The sequence below is a fragment of the Lacerta agilis genome, chromosome 6, assembly GCF_009819535.1.
Source record: "Lacerta agilis isolate rLacAgi1 chromosome 6, rLacAgi1.pri, whole genome shotgun sequence".
Classification (NCBI taxonomy): Eukaryota; Metazoa; Chordata; class Lepidosauria; order Squamata; family Lacertidae; genus Lacerta; species Lacerta agilis.
In genome coordinates, this window is record NC_046317.1 from 6,041,691 (window position 1) to 6,059,038 (window position 17,348).

Here is a 17,348-nt window from a genome sequence, read left to right on the forward strand (position 1 = left end):
ATATGGAGGCCGGCTCAAGCAACACTTTTGATTCAGTGTCAGCACCAAATAAGACACACAGGATGATCCTGTGCCGATATATATTGCAGGGCAGACAGCTTCCCCTGTTTTAGGGCTGGTCACAGATGTAGGATTCATTGCTTTTTCTTTGCTTGTGAAGAGTTAATAGAAGCTGCTAACCAGGGCCTTCCAAATTTCAGGTACGTATTACAGGGTATATTCCCCACCCCTGCACATGAGGATTTAATCCATATAACGGAAAGCTTAGGCACACTGCTATATCAAAACGAACTTTTAAGAAGGTTAGAGTTTGCTAAGGGCAATTTCCTGGGTCTCTGCATTCATTCTGTTTTCCTCCAGTGGCAAAAAAAAAACAACATTCTGGATGTGCAATGTGCAAGAGATAAATACCACCCACCTGTCCATTAGATTTTTTTTTTTTTAAGTGTCCTTTGATTGCATCACCAATGCTGAAATGGCTACAGAAGCAGCACAGTTAATATACTTCTCATTTTGTCAATCAATACCAACATCAAAATGCATGATTGATATAAAATCAGCCAGCTCCTCATTAATGCTTCTAGACCCCTGCTTGGCTCACAGAGTCTTGTAGGGGGGAAAACGAGTTTCCTTGATTGGCGCAAATCCTTCAGAGCTTTTTGCCTTTCCTCTGAAATCCGCCTTCTTCAGCCCTGGGCTCTGGTTTGCAAAGGGCAACCAGCATCGTCTATGGCTTGTACTGGGTAGACTGGCAAGACCAGGTGGGCTATCCGGCTCCACAACCCACTCAGTTTGTCCGTGTCCATGTGGTCGTAGGATGTGGGCGTGTCTGAGTTCGTGAACTTGGCCGAGAGGAAGTCCCGCACGTTTTCCTCCACAATCTGCGGGCCAACATTAGGCTCCAGGTTCTCATCCTCCAGCAACACTGTCAAAATCAGCGCCACATCTCTGAAAGCTGCGTTCTCGTGGTCGCAGTACTTGTAAAAGATCAAGGTGGAACCTGCAGGCAGCGACTCAAACTGGTGCACCACGGCTGCCCTCCCCCCTCCGTGGAAGCCAGCGGTGAGCTCCTTGTCGACAGCCAGCTTGGCCCTATCGCTGCTGAGAGTGGATTTCGATGCTCCATCCACCTGGACTGTGCTGCCGCCGAGGGATGAGGAGTAGATATCGGCAATCTGGGAGCTCAGGCACTTCAAGGTTGCTTTGCCTTCCTGCGCAGAGGCAAGGATTAAGATAGCTGGCCCAGCGTGGTGGGAAGCATTGAGGTGTTTCTGTAGGACTTTCCGGACCCTTCCCCACAGGTAAGGTCTCTGACCCGGGAAGCTCTCCTTCAGAGGATCAAATCTTGACACGAAGGCCTCCACAACTGGGTTTTTGGGCACATTCAGGGGGTGTGAAGTGAGGTAGCCAGAGGCGCCAATGAAAACAGCAGCCAAAAGCACCACAACTCCCAGAACAAGCCCATAGGACACAAAACCTGAGGACCAGGAAAGACAGAAAAACGTGATTCAGAAAGGAGCCACAAAATGGCTTATCATCACTGATATTTGTAAGTCTCTCTCCCCTCTCCCCACGCCCCAGCTGAAGAGCAGGATAAAAACGCTATCAATCAAACTGTTGTCTGTTGCACTGTGAAAATCAATAAAAAGCTTTATTTTAAAATCAATAAAAATCAATCAATCCACATGGCAATAGACTCAGGGTAACACACGGCTGACGGCATAGACTGGCTTCACCTTGTACTGAAAATATTTCGTACTCCAAAGGCTGGAGTCACCTCCTGCCACACGCACACCAAGCTCCGTTGGCAGCAAAGTTGCCGTCAAACATCAGCTCTACCCCCATGGCCAGCTTCCCAGGGGCCACATGCAAGTGGTGGGCAGGGCCAGAGAGAAAACTGGGGAGCGGGGGCAGCAATAAAATGAGCAGGGCGATGTCTGTGGCTCTAATTTTTCTAGCCGCATGAAAGCTCACCTGACCTCTGATCAGTTGTGTTGCTGCTGCTTACCAGGAGGTAGAGGGAAGGAGAGAGGAGAGGTGTTGGTGAGGTAGGAATGTTGCAAGCGAAACGGCCAAGCCAATCCAGGGATTCTGCAGCCGAGTTTGCACCTTGCCAACCTCTCTTCCACCCTCTTCTCTCTCTCTCCTGGTAAGTAGTAGTACCACTATATTCTGCTCTGGTCAGACCTCACCTGGAATACTGTGTCCAGTTCTGGGCACCACAGTTCAAGAAGGATACTGACAAGCTGGAACGTGTCCAGAAGAGGGCAACTAAAATGGTCAAAGGCCTGGAAACAATGCCTTATGAGGAACGGCTTAGGGAGCTGGGTATGTTTAGCCTGGAGAAGAGAAGGTTAAGGGGTGATATGATAGCATGTTCAAATATATAAAAGGATGTCATATAGAGGAGGGTGAAAGGTTGTTTTCTGATGCTCCAGAGAAGCGGACACGGAGCAATGGATTCAAACTACAAGAAAGAAGATTCCACCTAAACATTAGGAAGAACTTCCTGACAGTGAGAGCTATTCGGCAGTGGAATTTGCTACCAAGGAGTGTGGTGGAGTCTCCTTCTTTGGAGGTCTTTAAGCAGAGGCTTGACAGCCATCTGTCAGGAATGCTTTGATGGTGTTTGCTGATTGGCAGGGGGTTGGACTGGATGGCCTTTGTGGTCTCTTCCAACTCTATGATTCTAAGTAGCAACGCAATTGACCAAAGGTCAGGTGATCATGGCAGACCCACCATGCCATCCACTGCTGCCGCCTGGTTTCCCCAGCCACTCTGGGCGGCTTCCAACAAAAGATTAAAAATACATTAAAACATCGGTCACTAAAAACTTCCCTAAACATGTGGCCTGGGGTCCCAAGGGCCAGAGAGAGAAAAGGGGTGGGTCTGGAAGATCACATTCGGCCAGTGGGACAAAGATGCCTCACCCCTTTCTCACACAAGAAACCCTGGCTGAAAAAGGAATAGACAGTTTCGGACATTAAGAAATGGAGTAACATTCCCAATACAAGCACTTTTAACGACCCCTTTTCTTGCAATTTCCTTTTTTTGTCATTTCTTAATTAATATTCCAGTACTTTGGCCACCTCATGAGAAGAGAAGACTCCCTGGAAAAGACCCTGATGTTGGGAAAGATGGAGGGCACAAGGAGAAGGGGACGGCAGAGGATGAGATGGTTGGACACTGTTCTGGAAGCTACTAACATGAGTTTGGCCAAACTGCAGGAGGCAGTGAAGGATAGGCGTGCCTGGCGTGCTCTGGTCCATGGGGTCACGAAGAGTCGGACACGACTGAACAACAACAACAGAGGACAAAGGTGTTCTTACCATTGCCATGCTGCTCCATCGGCCGTTCTCTCGCGCTCTGCTGGCTTGCCTCTTCTGCGCAGGGCTCAGCCTCTGGTTCGCATCCCATGTGCCCTGAGAAGCACATCAGTGTTATCAGAAACAGCAGCGAGGAGGAAGGCCACCCAGCCCAAAAGCAAGACCAGAAGGAAAAGAAACCATGCAGTGCTGCAGCTAAAACTTGCCCTGAAAGCTCCCTTCTTGTAAATGTGGTGGTGAGTCAGCATAAACTATTGCTCTCTGGTTGTTTCATGGTATTTATTTTGGAAAATGAGATTTAAGTAGGGTGTAAGTTTCGTTTCCAATGTGGCAAAACTACACTCTCGGAAAGCACCACCACCCCTTTCCATCTTCCATTTAAATGTCATTTCTGCACCAGGTAAAGCAATTTTTAGCTCCAACAATCCCGTCCTGACCTGTTCCATATTTTTGCCCAACCTGCCCTTTATTTTGCCCGACCAAAGGTGGCAACCCTATGGTCCGGGCATGCGTAACTTTCATTCACATTTCAAAAGAGCAAGGGTTACAGTCAACACGGCACAAGCCGTATTCCACTCTCACAACAAAATTTCAGCAGAATCTTTGCCAGCTTTTAAACGCTTGCTGAAATTTTTTTTTATTCTGCCCGGCTTATGCAGGCAATCAAGTGTACAGTGCATCCTCACACAATGGGTTACTGATCTCTGTTTTTAACCTGTTTGTTTTGAACTCTTTGTGCTTTTATTTTATGGTTTTGCCTTAATTGCTACAAACCACCTTGAATACATTTTTGTGATACTAGTTGTACATAAATATTTTTATAAATAAGTGAGCAAGCAGAAATCTGTTCTGCAAGTGGGGTGGCTATGTTGGATATAACTCATGGCCTCATGATTTTGGCCTCATGGTTGCAGACAAAAGCCTGAAGCAGCGTGGATAAAAATCAATGATTTGTTTTTTTAATCACATTTTTTTTATTTAAATCGGATTTAAAAAAAAAATTTAGATTAGAATAAAAAGCTTTTGGAGAAAAAATCTTTCTAAAGATAGTTTTCTATTTAAGTTACATTATAGTCCAAATGCTATTCATCAGGAAATAAGGATTTGTTTTAAGTTTTTCATGTGTGCTACTAAAAAAAAATATTTTAACCACATCAGTTAACAGACATGGATACATATGCTATAATGTTATTGTTTTAGTTAACTAAATTGTTTAAATTGTTATTAAGGAAATGATTATTTTTTTCCTTCCAATAAATTACAGCAGAAAAGTTGTCCAAATATAAACAGTTAACTTATTAAACCTCACAATAATTTCATAATTATCTGTCAATGTATTTCTAATAGTATAACCAAATCAGTAATTTTTGATATAATTGTAAAAACTACTCTAAAAAATTATTATTCCAAGAATGAAACCTTCATCTGGTTGTAAATATTAAGATTATACCAGCAAGAATGAGTCTTTCTGTAAAAAAAATGATCTAAATAAAGTCTTATTGACTAGTGATTTAAATCATGATTTAAATTGATTTGATTTAAATCATGATTTAAATCGATTTGATTTAAATCAAATCCATCCTGGCCTAAAGTTTACTAAAGGGATTTAGTACAGAACAAGATTACCAAAAGTCTGGTCAGGGGTGGTATGTATTTCCTTCTTGTCTGTTCCTCTGACCTCCAATTCTAACAGCTAACTGCCTGTTTAAAATATATAAGTTTATCCTCTTCCACTTTAATAACAAACAACAACACACCAACCATCACACATTCCATGCTGGAGCAACTTTTAAAAAATAATCATGCAACAAGAATCAGTTTTATACTTTTGTGTACTTTATTCCAGGTGCTTAATTTAAATCCGCTGATCCTGATCTGTTTCTTTAGTGCAGAATTTTGGACTGGTCTCTTTCATATGTGTATGCAGTCAAGGTCAGTTACCATGGAATAGTTACTATGGAACAGTTTTTTTAAAAAATGGTTGGATTTTCTCATCAAGGAGGCTACAGTCTTACCTTCAGTCAAAGATCTTTCCACCCCAGGGCCTTCAGGCTTTTGAACAACTGTTTCTCTTTCCTTGTCCAACAGATTCTCTTCTGCATCACGAGGGTCCTCCAAGGAGAGCTCCTTTTGCTGGCTCTGTGAACTCACTTTTTGCTGAAGGATGGGTTCGGGTGAACTGTTCTTCTCTTCCACTGGAGAATCTTGCAGGGCAACTTGGGTTGAACATTCAGCCCTTTCACCTGAGGAACCTACCACATCTTCGGGTGCAAAACTGTCTGATGAACTATCTGTGCCTGAGGAAGGCAATATATTACATCCTGGAGGACCACCGGTCTCCATTTTCAGGAGATTTCCGTCAGAATCTAAGTCCTCTTTTCTTCCCTCAGGGTGTTCCAAGGAGTGCAGGCTCTGCTGGCCCTCTGAGCTCATTTTTTGTTCTAGAGTAGTGTTGAGCAAATTGTTTTCGTCTGTGAGAGAATATTGCTGGGTAACTTGGGTTACACACCCAGTCCTTTCACCTAATGGGTTTACCACATCTTTATCTTCAGAACTGCCAGATATGTGAAATGAACCTGGGGAAAGCCTTGTGTTGCATCCCGACGGGCCACTGAGTTCCATTTTCAGCAGAACTCTGTCAGTCTCCAAGGGCTTTTCCAACAAGGAATCCTCTATGGTTTCTTCCGTTTCATTTTGTAGAGTATTGGGTGAGATATCGTCCGTATTTGGGGGCTGAAGAGTCATCTTCCAGGATGTTATCAGCTTCTCTTTTTCAGGGAAGCCTGTATGGGACACAGAGAAAAATGACTGGCTGTTGTGCAATTATCAGGTGATTTCGAGTTACAACTCACAGTGTTGTTGTGAGGATAAAACAGGGCAGAAGAGAACCATACACACCACCTTGAGTTCCTTAGAGGAAAGGTGGGACATAAATGTGATAGATAATAATAAAATAAAATAAAATAAAATCAGAGAAGCTTTTACAGTTCCATGCAGAGGAGGTACCACACTGCACATCCAGTAGATTGCTACAAGCCACAGCTTCAAACAGGTTAATATTTGTTGTTGTTTTATTTTTATTGTTTTGTTATTCTTTGTATGGTATGTTGGGGAGCCTTTGGCTGTAAGGTGGCCTGAAAATATCTTAAATAAGCCCAATAAAATAGTAGCCAGTGGCAAAGCCAGCCCTATTGTTCACAGTTTCATCCTGTCCTTCCTTCAAGGAGCTTTATTTTGTTTCACTTTCTGACTTCCCAGGATTACTCACTTCCCAGAAACAAGGTTACAGGGAACCAGGCGGAGGGCCTTCTCGGTAGTGGTCCCCACCCTGTGGAACACCCTCCAATCAGATGTCAAGGAAATAAACAACTATCTGACTTTTAGAAGACATCTGAAGCCAAGCCTGTATCAGGGTGGAATATTCCACTCTGAGGGCATGGTCTTCCAAGGCCCACACTGCCAGCTTGGTCCTTCAGGTTGAGGGGGAAGACTAGCTTGGGGGTGGCAAAGACCCAGGTTATAAGGAGTTGCTGATGTACCCACCCCACATTATGTGTCTGTCCACACCCACAACTGAGTTAGAAGGCACTGCAGAGAGTACCATGAATGAAGTATTTGCCTGAAGCCTAGGTTCCTACTTGGGCGCTTGCTATTTCCCAAACTAGGAAAAGCCCTTGTGTCTTTCAGAGCATTGCCATATGGAAGACCAACCAAGGTAGGCCATTTTCCTTTCCTTGACCTGTTAAGTAGCCATTGTCCAACTCTTATTAATTACAAAATAAATAAATAAACTGAGCTCAAATCACTTTCCCCCTATATTTATTTATTTGTATAGGCCACCCAATAGCAATGCTCTCTGGGGAACTTACTAGCGACAGAACAGGGTTTGCCAAACTTGGGTCTTTGGCTGTTTTTGGTCTACAACTCACATCATCCCTGACCACTGGTCCTGGTAGCTAGGGATGATGGGAATTGTAGTCCAAAAACAGCTGCAGACCCAAGTTTGGGAAACCCTGCAATAGAACATTAAAATATAATAAAACAAGAAAAACAGCATACAAATTTGCCAGTGACCAAAGAGTTTTTTTTTTTAAAAAAAAATATTTTTACAATTAGAATTATAATATTATTGCACTATAACATTCCTACATTTTAGGTGGTATGTAGCTAATGTTTTTGAAGGGACGTGAGTGGCACTGTGGGTTAAACCACAGAGCCTAGAGCTTGCTGATCAGAAGGTTGGCGGTTCGAATCCCCACGATGGGGTGAGCTCCCGTTGCTCAGTCCCAGCTCCTGCCCACCTAGCAGTTCGAAAGCACGTCAAAGTGCAAGTAGATAAATAGGTACCGCTCCAGCGGGAAGGTAAATGGCGTTTCCGTGCGCTGCTCTGGTTCGCCAGAAGCGGCTTTGTCATGCTGGCCACATGACCCAGAAGCTGTACGCCGGCTCCCTCGGCCAGTAACGCGAGATGAGCGCCGCAACCCCAGAGTTGGACACGACTGGACCTAATTTTACAATGTATTCTCAGGCAAGTGAGTCCATTGCAGCTCAACCCAAATTCCCTACAACTTTTGCAGTGGGTGCCACTTTATGGGGTCACGAAGAGTCGGACATGACTGAACGACTGAACAACAAGCTAATGTTTCAATATATACTTTAAACTATAAAGTGGCAACCACTGCAAAAGTTGTAGGGAATTTGGGTTGAGCTGCGATGGACTCAGCCTGAGAATACATTGTCCCTTTCAAAACAAAACCCTACTATTCAATTCTTCAGGGTGGGGAGGGAGGAGAAGTTGGACTTTGATCTGAGAAGAAAAGGAAGAACCGCAAAGCAAATACAGGATGTCCTTGATTGAATGACAGCTTTATGTGGATGGTATGTAAAAAGTGAGGGAACAAGGCATTGGAATTCCATTGGAACTCCTAGTGCAGAAGCACCCAGAGTGAGTTAACCAGTTAATGGCTGACAACACACGAGATATGGGATATTAGATGTTAGTTGCGGGGAGGGGAGAAAATGGAAGGAAGGAGAGAGAGCAAATTGGCCTCTGCCAACTTCTGCCAGTTTACAGTAGGCATCCTTGGGGTAGGGTGTAGGGTTCTATCCAGGAGACGTACACTCTGGATACACTAAACACTATATTTCAGGGAGAATTACTCCAGAATTACTACCCCTTCTTTTCTGCATCACAGTAAAATGCTCAGATTTGGGGCTCACAGCTTCTAACAGTTTAGAACAGCATGGAAAGTCCTACATGTGTATGTGTCCAACTATTATTCCTCTCCTCTTCCTAAATTTTTCTTGCAGGTGGCACTTGTCAGTCACCAGAGGAAGCATGTGTATGTCTCTGTATGTATCATAATGTTTATCCTAATTTACTGGATTACGAAAAACCTGCCTTCACAAAGATAATTCTTGAACCAGGACAATCCGAAGGCAAAATGTTAAATTTCAGAAGGCAGCATTTGATGAATAACACTCTCGCAGAACCCCAGCCCTGTCTAAATGGCAAATTGTATTCTACAATCAATGCCAGCCCAATACATTTCGGCACCTGAAGCAAACCCCAAAATGGAGTGCCCCCCTCCCTGCCAGGAAAAAAAACAGGTGAGTGAAGATTGACATCAGGAACAGAGGGAGGGGTGGTGGAAGAAAGATTGGCATCAGGAACTTATGCATCGGGGAGAGCTGTAGCTATGGGGGTGGGGTGGGGGGCTAGCCAGGTTTTTTGCCCCGGGTGACGCCTCCAGAAGAGTGTCACTGAGGCTCCCAGACTGTGCATGTGTGTATGCAGACGCACGTGAGGGGGGGGGGTGCCAAACTGGGTCTTTGACCAGGGTGAAGTAAAGCTTAGATTTGCCCCTGCCCTGTGTACCCTGTTTCCTGAGGTGATCGCCTCATCTGACCTTATGGATGTGTATGTAGATGGAAGGAAGTTTCCCTTGATAATGAGATATATTGTTATATAAGGCAAAGGAACGTGAATTTTCCTTAAAGCGGGGAAACCAGCTTTCCCAGTTTCCACCCACGTCTATTTCCTATATCTCACGGTGGTCTCGAAAACGATGGCTGAAGGTGACTCTCCAGTCCAACCGAACACATTACTAGCCAAGGCCAGGGGTGGAGGAACGGGGGCCGCCCAAATGCTGGACTCCAGCCCCCATCAGCTCCTACCAGCTTGGTCAGACATGATGGAAACTGTAATCCGATAACATTGGCGAGAAGTTCACAAGTTGCTCACCCGTTCAGGGCACTCGCATACACCCAGACCTAGGTGCTCACGTTGGGAGCCAACGCTGGCAGGCGTTTCTGCTCGCTCTGCTAGTCCGTGGAGAGGGTTCCCACGCCAGCCCCGTTTTCTTGCCTCCTTCGCGTTTTGTTATTTTCAGCACGACAGACTTGTTCGGCTAACCAAGAACTGCAGATACAGGTAGGTCTAGCCGTGTTGGTCTGCCATAGTCAAAACAAAACAAAATAAAAAATTCCTTCCAGTAGCACCTTAGAGACCAACTAAGTTTGTTCTTGGTATGAGCTTTCGCGTGCATGCACGCGAAAGCTCATACCAAGAACAAACTTAGTTGGTCTGTAAGGTGCTACTGGAAGGAATTTTTTATTTTATTTTGTTTTGACAAGAACTGCAGAGGAACTCCAAGAGCAGCAACGGCAAGAGCCGCTCCCGACCATGCATTTGGGAGAGCCAGGCGGTGGTGAAGAAAAGCGGGGCGCTCGCCTTGCGCGCCCCTGTCTCCCTGAACCCAGCGGATGGCGCGACCGAAAAACCCACCTTTCACGCGCTTTCCAAGCGTTGGCTATTTCTTCTCTCTTACCTCCTTTTGCGCTCCTCCTCCTCCTCCACTCTCTGACCAGGAAGTAAAGATGAAAACAGACTCTTTCCCTGTAGAAAGTGACTTCAGGCAGGCCTTCCTTTTGTTGTGTGAGTGTGGCTTGTTGCTTGCAAGAAGGGGTTTTTTTTTGCGCAGAGAGATTATGGCCCCCCCCAGAGCCTCCCCAAACTTCCTAGCAGTTCCTACTGGAAGCCCGGCAGCGCAGCGCACTCACACGCCCAGGACTTTCCATTTCTACCAACGTCAACAACCATTCATCCCTAATGGGACTAGGTTTCCCCCCCTCCCGAGGGATTCTGGGATATGTAGTTTTCTCAACCCTCCGTGTCCGATTTAATGAGAAAAAGAAACTAGGTTGACGTTTCCCGGTCGAGGAAGGAGGAGCTGCAAGAGGACCCGGGCAATGTTCCTTCCAGCTTGGAAAAGTCCCTTTTGTTTGCGCTCTCCTCCTGCTGTGCTTTTGTGCTTTATCTTTTGAGAAAGAAGGAAGAGGAGGCCATAAAACCCTGGCCGCTTTGGTTGGAAGGGCAAAGTACTCCTTTATAACAAGAACAGAAGAAACGAGGCTGCCTCTCTTCTGTTAAAAACTCGCGCGATGCGTGGCACAGCAAGTCTGGAAAACAACCCGAGCATAACAAACGGGGAGGGGAGAGCCTGAATAAATTTGTGAGGGCCCCCCCCCCCAACGAGGTGGCAGGCAGTATTTGATTGGGATGGCAAAATAGAACGTCTGTCTTTCACTTTTACTATTTGTTACTACTGTATGTTGTTTACTGCTCTGAGGTTGCCCCCCAAAAATGCCTATAAAATTTTGAAATAAACAAAAGGACGCAATGCAGTTCTAATTAAGCACCCAGTGGTTTCAATGGGAACTATTTGGACACAGGCATAATTCTTCCAGCGAAACCTATGAGACTTTAATGAATGCATGGACAGTTTTGGGGCTATCGTTATTGCGTTCAGCCCAGATATGCCCAGCCCTAAAGCAGGAAACCAGTCTGTTTCCAAGAGGCTAGTGCGCTTTCCCTTGGCGACCACCAGTTTAAGTACAGTGGTGCCCCGCTAGACGAAAATAATTCGTTCTGCGAATATTTTCGTCTAGCAGTTTCGTCTAGCAAACCGCGGTTTTCGCTAGACGAAAAAAAAAATTCGTCTTGCGAGGCAGCCCCATAGACAAATTTGTCTTGCGGGGCAGCCTTCCGCTAGATGAATGCCTTCGTCTAGCGAGTTTTTCGTCTAGCGAGGCATTCGTCTAGCGGGGCACCACTGTACAGCCCTTTTGTCTCTAAAGTTTACATTGACGGAACACATTCCAAGGATGTGTATCCGGCCGGCTGAGTACGATTGTAATGTGGTGGGAAAAGGTTCCAATGGAGGAAACTTACCCCCTGAGAAAAACGACCTCGCTGTCTCTGAGACGATCGTGAATCCTGACCCGGAATCTACCTCCATCTGGCAAGGGCGGCCCTCAATGCTGACCCGGACTGATGCCTTTCCCTGAGCAGGAAACTGAATGGTCTTGCCCTCTATCTCAGTGAGGTAGTTGCAGTCCTTCACAATGTGCACCGATGAACTTGCCTGCCGCCGGGACGATCGTGGGGATCCCAATGTTCCCCCGGTAGCCGACCTGCACACCCGAGCAATGTGGCCCATTTTGTTACAAATGTGGCACGTGACATTCCGGAACCGGCAATTCCGACGTTTATGCGCACCACCACAACCCGGGCATTCTAGCTTTCTTCCTTTTGTTCCCGATGAAACAACCCCCGGGAATCCAACTGCGTGGGATGGACTCTGGGACGGGCTGGCCTCCTGGCTGCACACAGCGTAAGCTATCTCTGTTGCCGGCCTGGCGCTTCGTTGTGGGGTTTTTTGCTTTTTCCGCTCTGTGGTTTCAGTGGCTAGGGCTTCGCGCACAGCCGTTGCTAGATCCACCTCTTCCCTTGCGGCGATCCGACGACGGGCCTTACTGCTGCTCAGGCCGCCAATGAACTGGTCAAGCAGCGCCTCCTCGGGAGCCACGAATTGACAGTGCCTCGCCAGGACCTTCAGCTCAGCAAGGAATATGGAGACCGATTCACCATCCTTCTGCCTCCTATTATGGAACTCTATGCGGCGTGTTGTCTTGGTTGCTGCCGGGGCCAGGTGCCTCGTAAGTTGCTCCGTTATCTGCTCCAGTGTTGCTGTTTCTAGCGTGAGAGGAGCCACCAACCCTCGGGCCAACTCGAAGACTTCAGCCCCGCAGCAACTCAGGAAAACTGCCTTCTTCCTGTCGTCATTTGTGATTCCTTGCGCGGCAACAGCGAAACCGAAACGCTGGAGATATGAATCCCAAGCCTCTGCGGCTCCCGGTTTAAATGGCTCAATGATTTTACTTCCTGCCATGGTGTAATCAGGAGCGTCTACGACTTCTTCCTCCTCTTCTTCTGACTCTGGATGCCGACCTCTGTCATCCATTCACGGCAAGCTGGAGCCCACCTTCGTCGCCAGAATGTAGTGTCCTTAATAACTGGAGGCGAGAATCAGGTACAACATCTCTTTATTTCGGAAACAGGGAAGAGCCAGCCACAGGAATGGAGAAAACTGGGGTTTATATAATAACAGTCATCTAGTAGGGAGAAGGTACATTTTGGCAGGAACCAATGGCACTGATTCCCTCCCATGGAAACCAACCCGGCGGAGGATCCAAATCCTGCTCCCTGAATCAGCAAAAGATTGCCGTTCCCGCTGTAACTTGTACATTCAAATAAGGTCTGTAATACAACACAATACTCTAAATTAAACATCTTGACTGTGTTATTGCTTAATACACAAACTTTTCCGTCACAGTGCTCACCTGAGAGGTGCCGGAACTGAGTTCAGGCGAATTCAGCTGTAAAAAAAAGCCCTGTTTATTCTTGTTGTCAAATGTTACAGCCAGGCCCTCCTCCCAAAAGAGCCCAGGTTGTACAGACAAACAAACACTGTAAACTCTATTGGTGTGTTATTTTTTTGGTCAAAAGCCCTCAAAGCAGCGTGGCAACGTTAAGATGTTTAATAAAAATGTTGAAATGTTTAATAAAATTCGAAAGCAAGCAAATTACTTACATGTTTGCAGCAATTAAGAGCCAGTGAGGTATAGTGGCTGTCGAGCTGGACTTAGAATGGAGAAACCCGGGCTCAAGTCCCCACTCAGCAATAAAAAAAAAAAAGCTCACTACTACCGGTAGGTGAGCTTGTAACACCTAGTAACATTAGCCTATCACAGGAGACTATTGCTAAGGTGAAATAGGGAGGAACACCCAGTATGTTGTCATGAGTTCATTGTCAGCAGGTTGTAATAGTGCATAAAACCATGGTGTTTTTAAAGACAGATAAACTACTTAAAGCTACTTAAAACTGCTGAAAGTGCAATCCTGATGTCATTTTTCCTGTTTAAATCTAGTGAGCATAGCTGAGCAAGAAGTCCTAAGTCCATAAGATAACTTTCAGACAGAAGGAAAGGTGATAAATCGCTGTTAAGAACCAGGCAGAGGGCCTTCTCGGTAGTGGCACCCGCCCTGTGGAATGCCCTCCCATCAGATGTCAAAGAAATAAACAACTATCTGACTTTTATAAGACATCTGAAGGCAGCCCTGTTTAGGGAAGTTTTTAATGTTTGATGTTTTATCGTGTTTTTAATATTCGCCCAGCCAGATGGATGAGGTATAAATTATTATTATTATTATTATTACATAATATTAGGAATCTCTGGGAGTAAGACACTCTAAATTCCTGATCAAGTTAGTGTTACAATTTAGTTAAGTTTTGGGGTGTTAGAAGCTTATTGAGACAGGCTAGTCTCCAGTGTGAGGTGCTACCGGTAGGTAGCTCCATTTGTGTATTTGTGCTAGACTTTGCTAATCCTTTAATTAAGCAAGTGTCAAAAGCCAATTAAGTCAGGACTAGCCTCCTGCTTGCAGTGAGGTGTGAGCCTGGGGTAATGAGCTGTTAGCAAGACAAGGGATGATAGGACAAATCTTATTTGCAAATGGGTGGATTTCCTCCCTCCCTCAACTGGGAGTTTAGTTGAAAAAGACAATGCCAGTGTTTTAGGTAAGGTTCCAGTTTAGAATAGTGGGGAGAGTAGGTTGGGATTTGACTTGGAAAGCAGGGCAACAGAGCAAGGATGCTGCTGTGCCTATGGGGAAGCAGGACCCTCTTGCAATGCTGATGCTCTGAACCCTTCCATGGCAAGCTCAGTTGTATATATGTGTCAGTAAACCATACATCATAAAGACACCACAGTCCCTGCTGTGTCCCATTTTCCTGGGTAAAGCTCCTGGAGTCTTGCACTGCCATGCAGGATTGGGGGTGGCGTATAACAATAATATCCCTGCTGGATCAGAACCAAAGGTCTCTCTAGCCCAGCAGCCCCTTTCCTCCAGTGGCAAACCACATGCCCCCCTTACTTGCTTCCCCCCCAACAAAAAAGCCAAAAACATTGCAACCATCTGATAAGGGAATTGTTCCAGCCCCCTCACCATTTTGGATACCCTTTTCCTCAACCACAATATCCTTTTTAAGAAGCAGCAATGGAAACATTGTATTTCAAGCCACGCACAGTTGCATTATAGATTTGTACAAATGCATCACTATACAGTGGTACCTTGTTTTCCGTACGTCTTGGTTTGCATACGTTTTGGATTACAAACACGTCAAACCCGGAAGTGTGTGTCCAAGTTTGCAACCCATTTTGGGGGGGATTACGAACAAAAATGTCACGACGCCCTGTCCCCAACTCCCCCACACTCAGCTGATGCTTTAATTACCGTAAGTGACCCAACACAGTCCCAAGATCGCTTTCCTGGTCAGTCAATGTAAGATCATACCCATTAGTGTATTGGTGAAGTTTAACTGATAAATGTGTAGATAATAAGCCTAGGGCTTGCCGATCAGAAGGTTGACAGTTCAAATCCCCACGACAGGGTGAGCTCCCGTTGCTCGGTCCCTGCTCCTTCCAACCTAGCAGTTCGAAAGCACGTCAAAGTGCAAGTAGATAAATAGTTACCACTCTGGCGGGAAGGTAAACTGCGTTTCTGTGCGCTGCTCTGGTTCGCCAGAAGCTGCTTAGTCATGCTGACCACATGACCCGGAAGCTGTACACCGGCTCCCACGGCTAATAATAATAATAATAATTTATTTGTACCCCGCCCATCTGAGCGCCGCAACCTCCAGAGTCATCCGCGACTGGAGCTAATGGTCTGGGGTCCCTTCACCTTTACCTTTAGGCAAACTCATTTGGACAAAAGCACTCACAGAACTGTCCAGGGGCGTACCCAGGATCAAAACTAGGGGGGCAAGCCATGGTCGTTCTGACAATGAACTCATGACAACATACTGGGTGTTCCTCCCTATTTCACCTTAGCAATAGTCCCCTGTGATAGGCTAATGTTACTAGGTGTTACAAGCTCACCTGGTAATGAGCTTTTTTTTTTGCGGAGTGGGGACTTGAACCCGGGTTTCTCCATTCTAAGTCCAGCACGACAGCCACTATACCTCACTGGCTCTTAATTGCTGCAAACATGTAAGTAATTCGCTTGCTTTCAAATTTTATTAAACATTTCAACATTTTTATTAAACATTTTAGCGTTGCCACGCTGCTTTGAGGGCTTTTGACCAAAAAAATAACACACCAAGAGAGTTTACAGCGTTTGTTTGTCCGTACAACCTGGGCTCTTTTGGGAGGAGGGCCTGGCTATAACTTTTGACAACAAGAATAAACAGGGCTTTTTTCCCAGCTGAATTCACCTGAACTCAGTTCTGGCACCTCTCAGGTGAGCATTGTGACGGAAAAGTTTGTTTTTGCTGGGCAGGTTGGGTCAACAAATGTTTTCTTTTTCTTTTTCCCTCCCAGCAAAGGGTTAATGAATGGCAGCCTCTGATTGGCCGGGGTTCCAGGAGAGGGGTTTGAAAAGGAGAGGATTTGGAGAGACAGTTTTTTTCCGTTGGGAGATAGGGAATGAGGGGAGAGAGAGTTGGTTCTGGGTAGAAACATCCCCTCTGAGGAATATATCACAAACTAGAGAAAGGAGTCTCTGAGCTTAGTGTGAAGGACAGTGTGTGGTGTCCTGTAAGAGTAATAGGCCAGGAATTAACTGGGAGGCCGAGGCTGAGCCAGGAGAAGTAGAAGCTGTGAGGATATGAGTCTACTTAGGTCTCATTCCAGTCAGGAGGGGAGAGATTCTGCTACAAAAAGAGAAGACTCCCAAACCAGTTAAAAGGGGTGTGGAGACCCCTTGGGTCTGATACTTGGAGTACCTCAGGAGTAGGGTTGTCAAAGGGGTGTGTAACTGACAGGAAATACCACCTTGTTTAAGAACCAAAGTATTAAGCGGCAAGCAACAACTGAGAAAGAACTGAAGTGAAATAACATTATAATCTGAAGTATCCTATGTTTTACCCACTTGTGTCATAAAACTTCCTTTGTTTAATAAAATCTATTATTTCATCAAATCCTGCCTAAGACTTCAAATTATTAAGTTTTCACTCACACAAGACCCCCACAAGATAATCTGGGGTAGTTTGTAGGAATTCCTGGAATTGGTGTTCTGTGAGGGGGGTGCATTATATTTAAGGGAGGGCAGGCCCGACGGTGCCAGGGGGGAAAGTGCCGTCGCAGGTGTTAATGCTGAATTCTGGTACTTATTTTTCTAGAAAAATACCACTGATGATAATAATGATGGTCTTTTTAAAATTTCTATTTACGATTTTCAATTTTATACATTTCAATAAATTTAAAATCATTTTATCATTGGGAAACTCGACTTTCTTCCCCCTCTTTCTGCGGTTCCTTAAATTTATTTTTTTAAATTTTCTGCATATCCCAAATTAACTTAATCAATTATTCATCTACTTTAAATGTATATAAAACTTCAGGTTATTACAACGTCCCTCAATTAGGGCTGAGCTTTGCGCTTTGGCAGGTGCTTTTGAGCTGAACCATCATCAGCAAAAAAGCTGCTGGCTGGAATTTGAAGAACTTAATTCCAAAAGGGGCTTAAGTCCATTTTGACAAACAATTTTTTCCCCAATTTTTGGCCTGTAGAGAGGATCTTGTATGAATGTTGTGCCCAAGTCACTGTGCCTTGAAAAATAGCGTTTGCGGGTTTTTTTAAAAAATAATTTCCTTCCAAAGGAAATGCAGGTCAAACAA

General features: G+C 45.3%; 1 protein-coding gene across 1 annotated transcript; it reads right to left on the reverse strand.

Moving 5' to 3' along the window:
- Positions 1 to 491: 491 nt before the first annotated feature.
- Positions 492 to 10,172, reverse strand: TOR1AIP2 (torsin 1A interacting protein 2). The gene is made up of 4 exons (XM_033151304.1): positions 10,114 to 10,172; positions 5,342 to 6,109; positions 3,330 to 3,422; positions 492 to 1,477 (listed from the first exon to the last, which is right to left on the reverse strand). Exons 2-4 carry the CDS (start codon positions 6,069 to 6,071, stop codon positions 687 to 689), a joined length of 1,614 nt encoding a protein of 537 aa, XP_033007195.1. The 5' UTR covers positions 6,072 to 6,109; positions 10,114 to 10,172; the 3' UTR covers positions 492 to 686.
- Between the last annotated feature and the right edge of the window lie 7,176 nt (positions 10,173 to 17,348).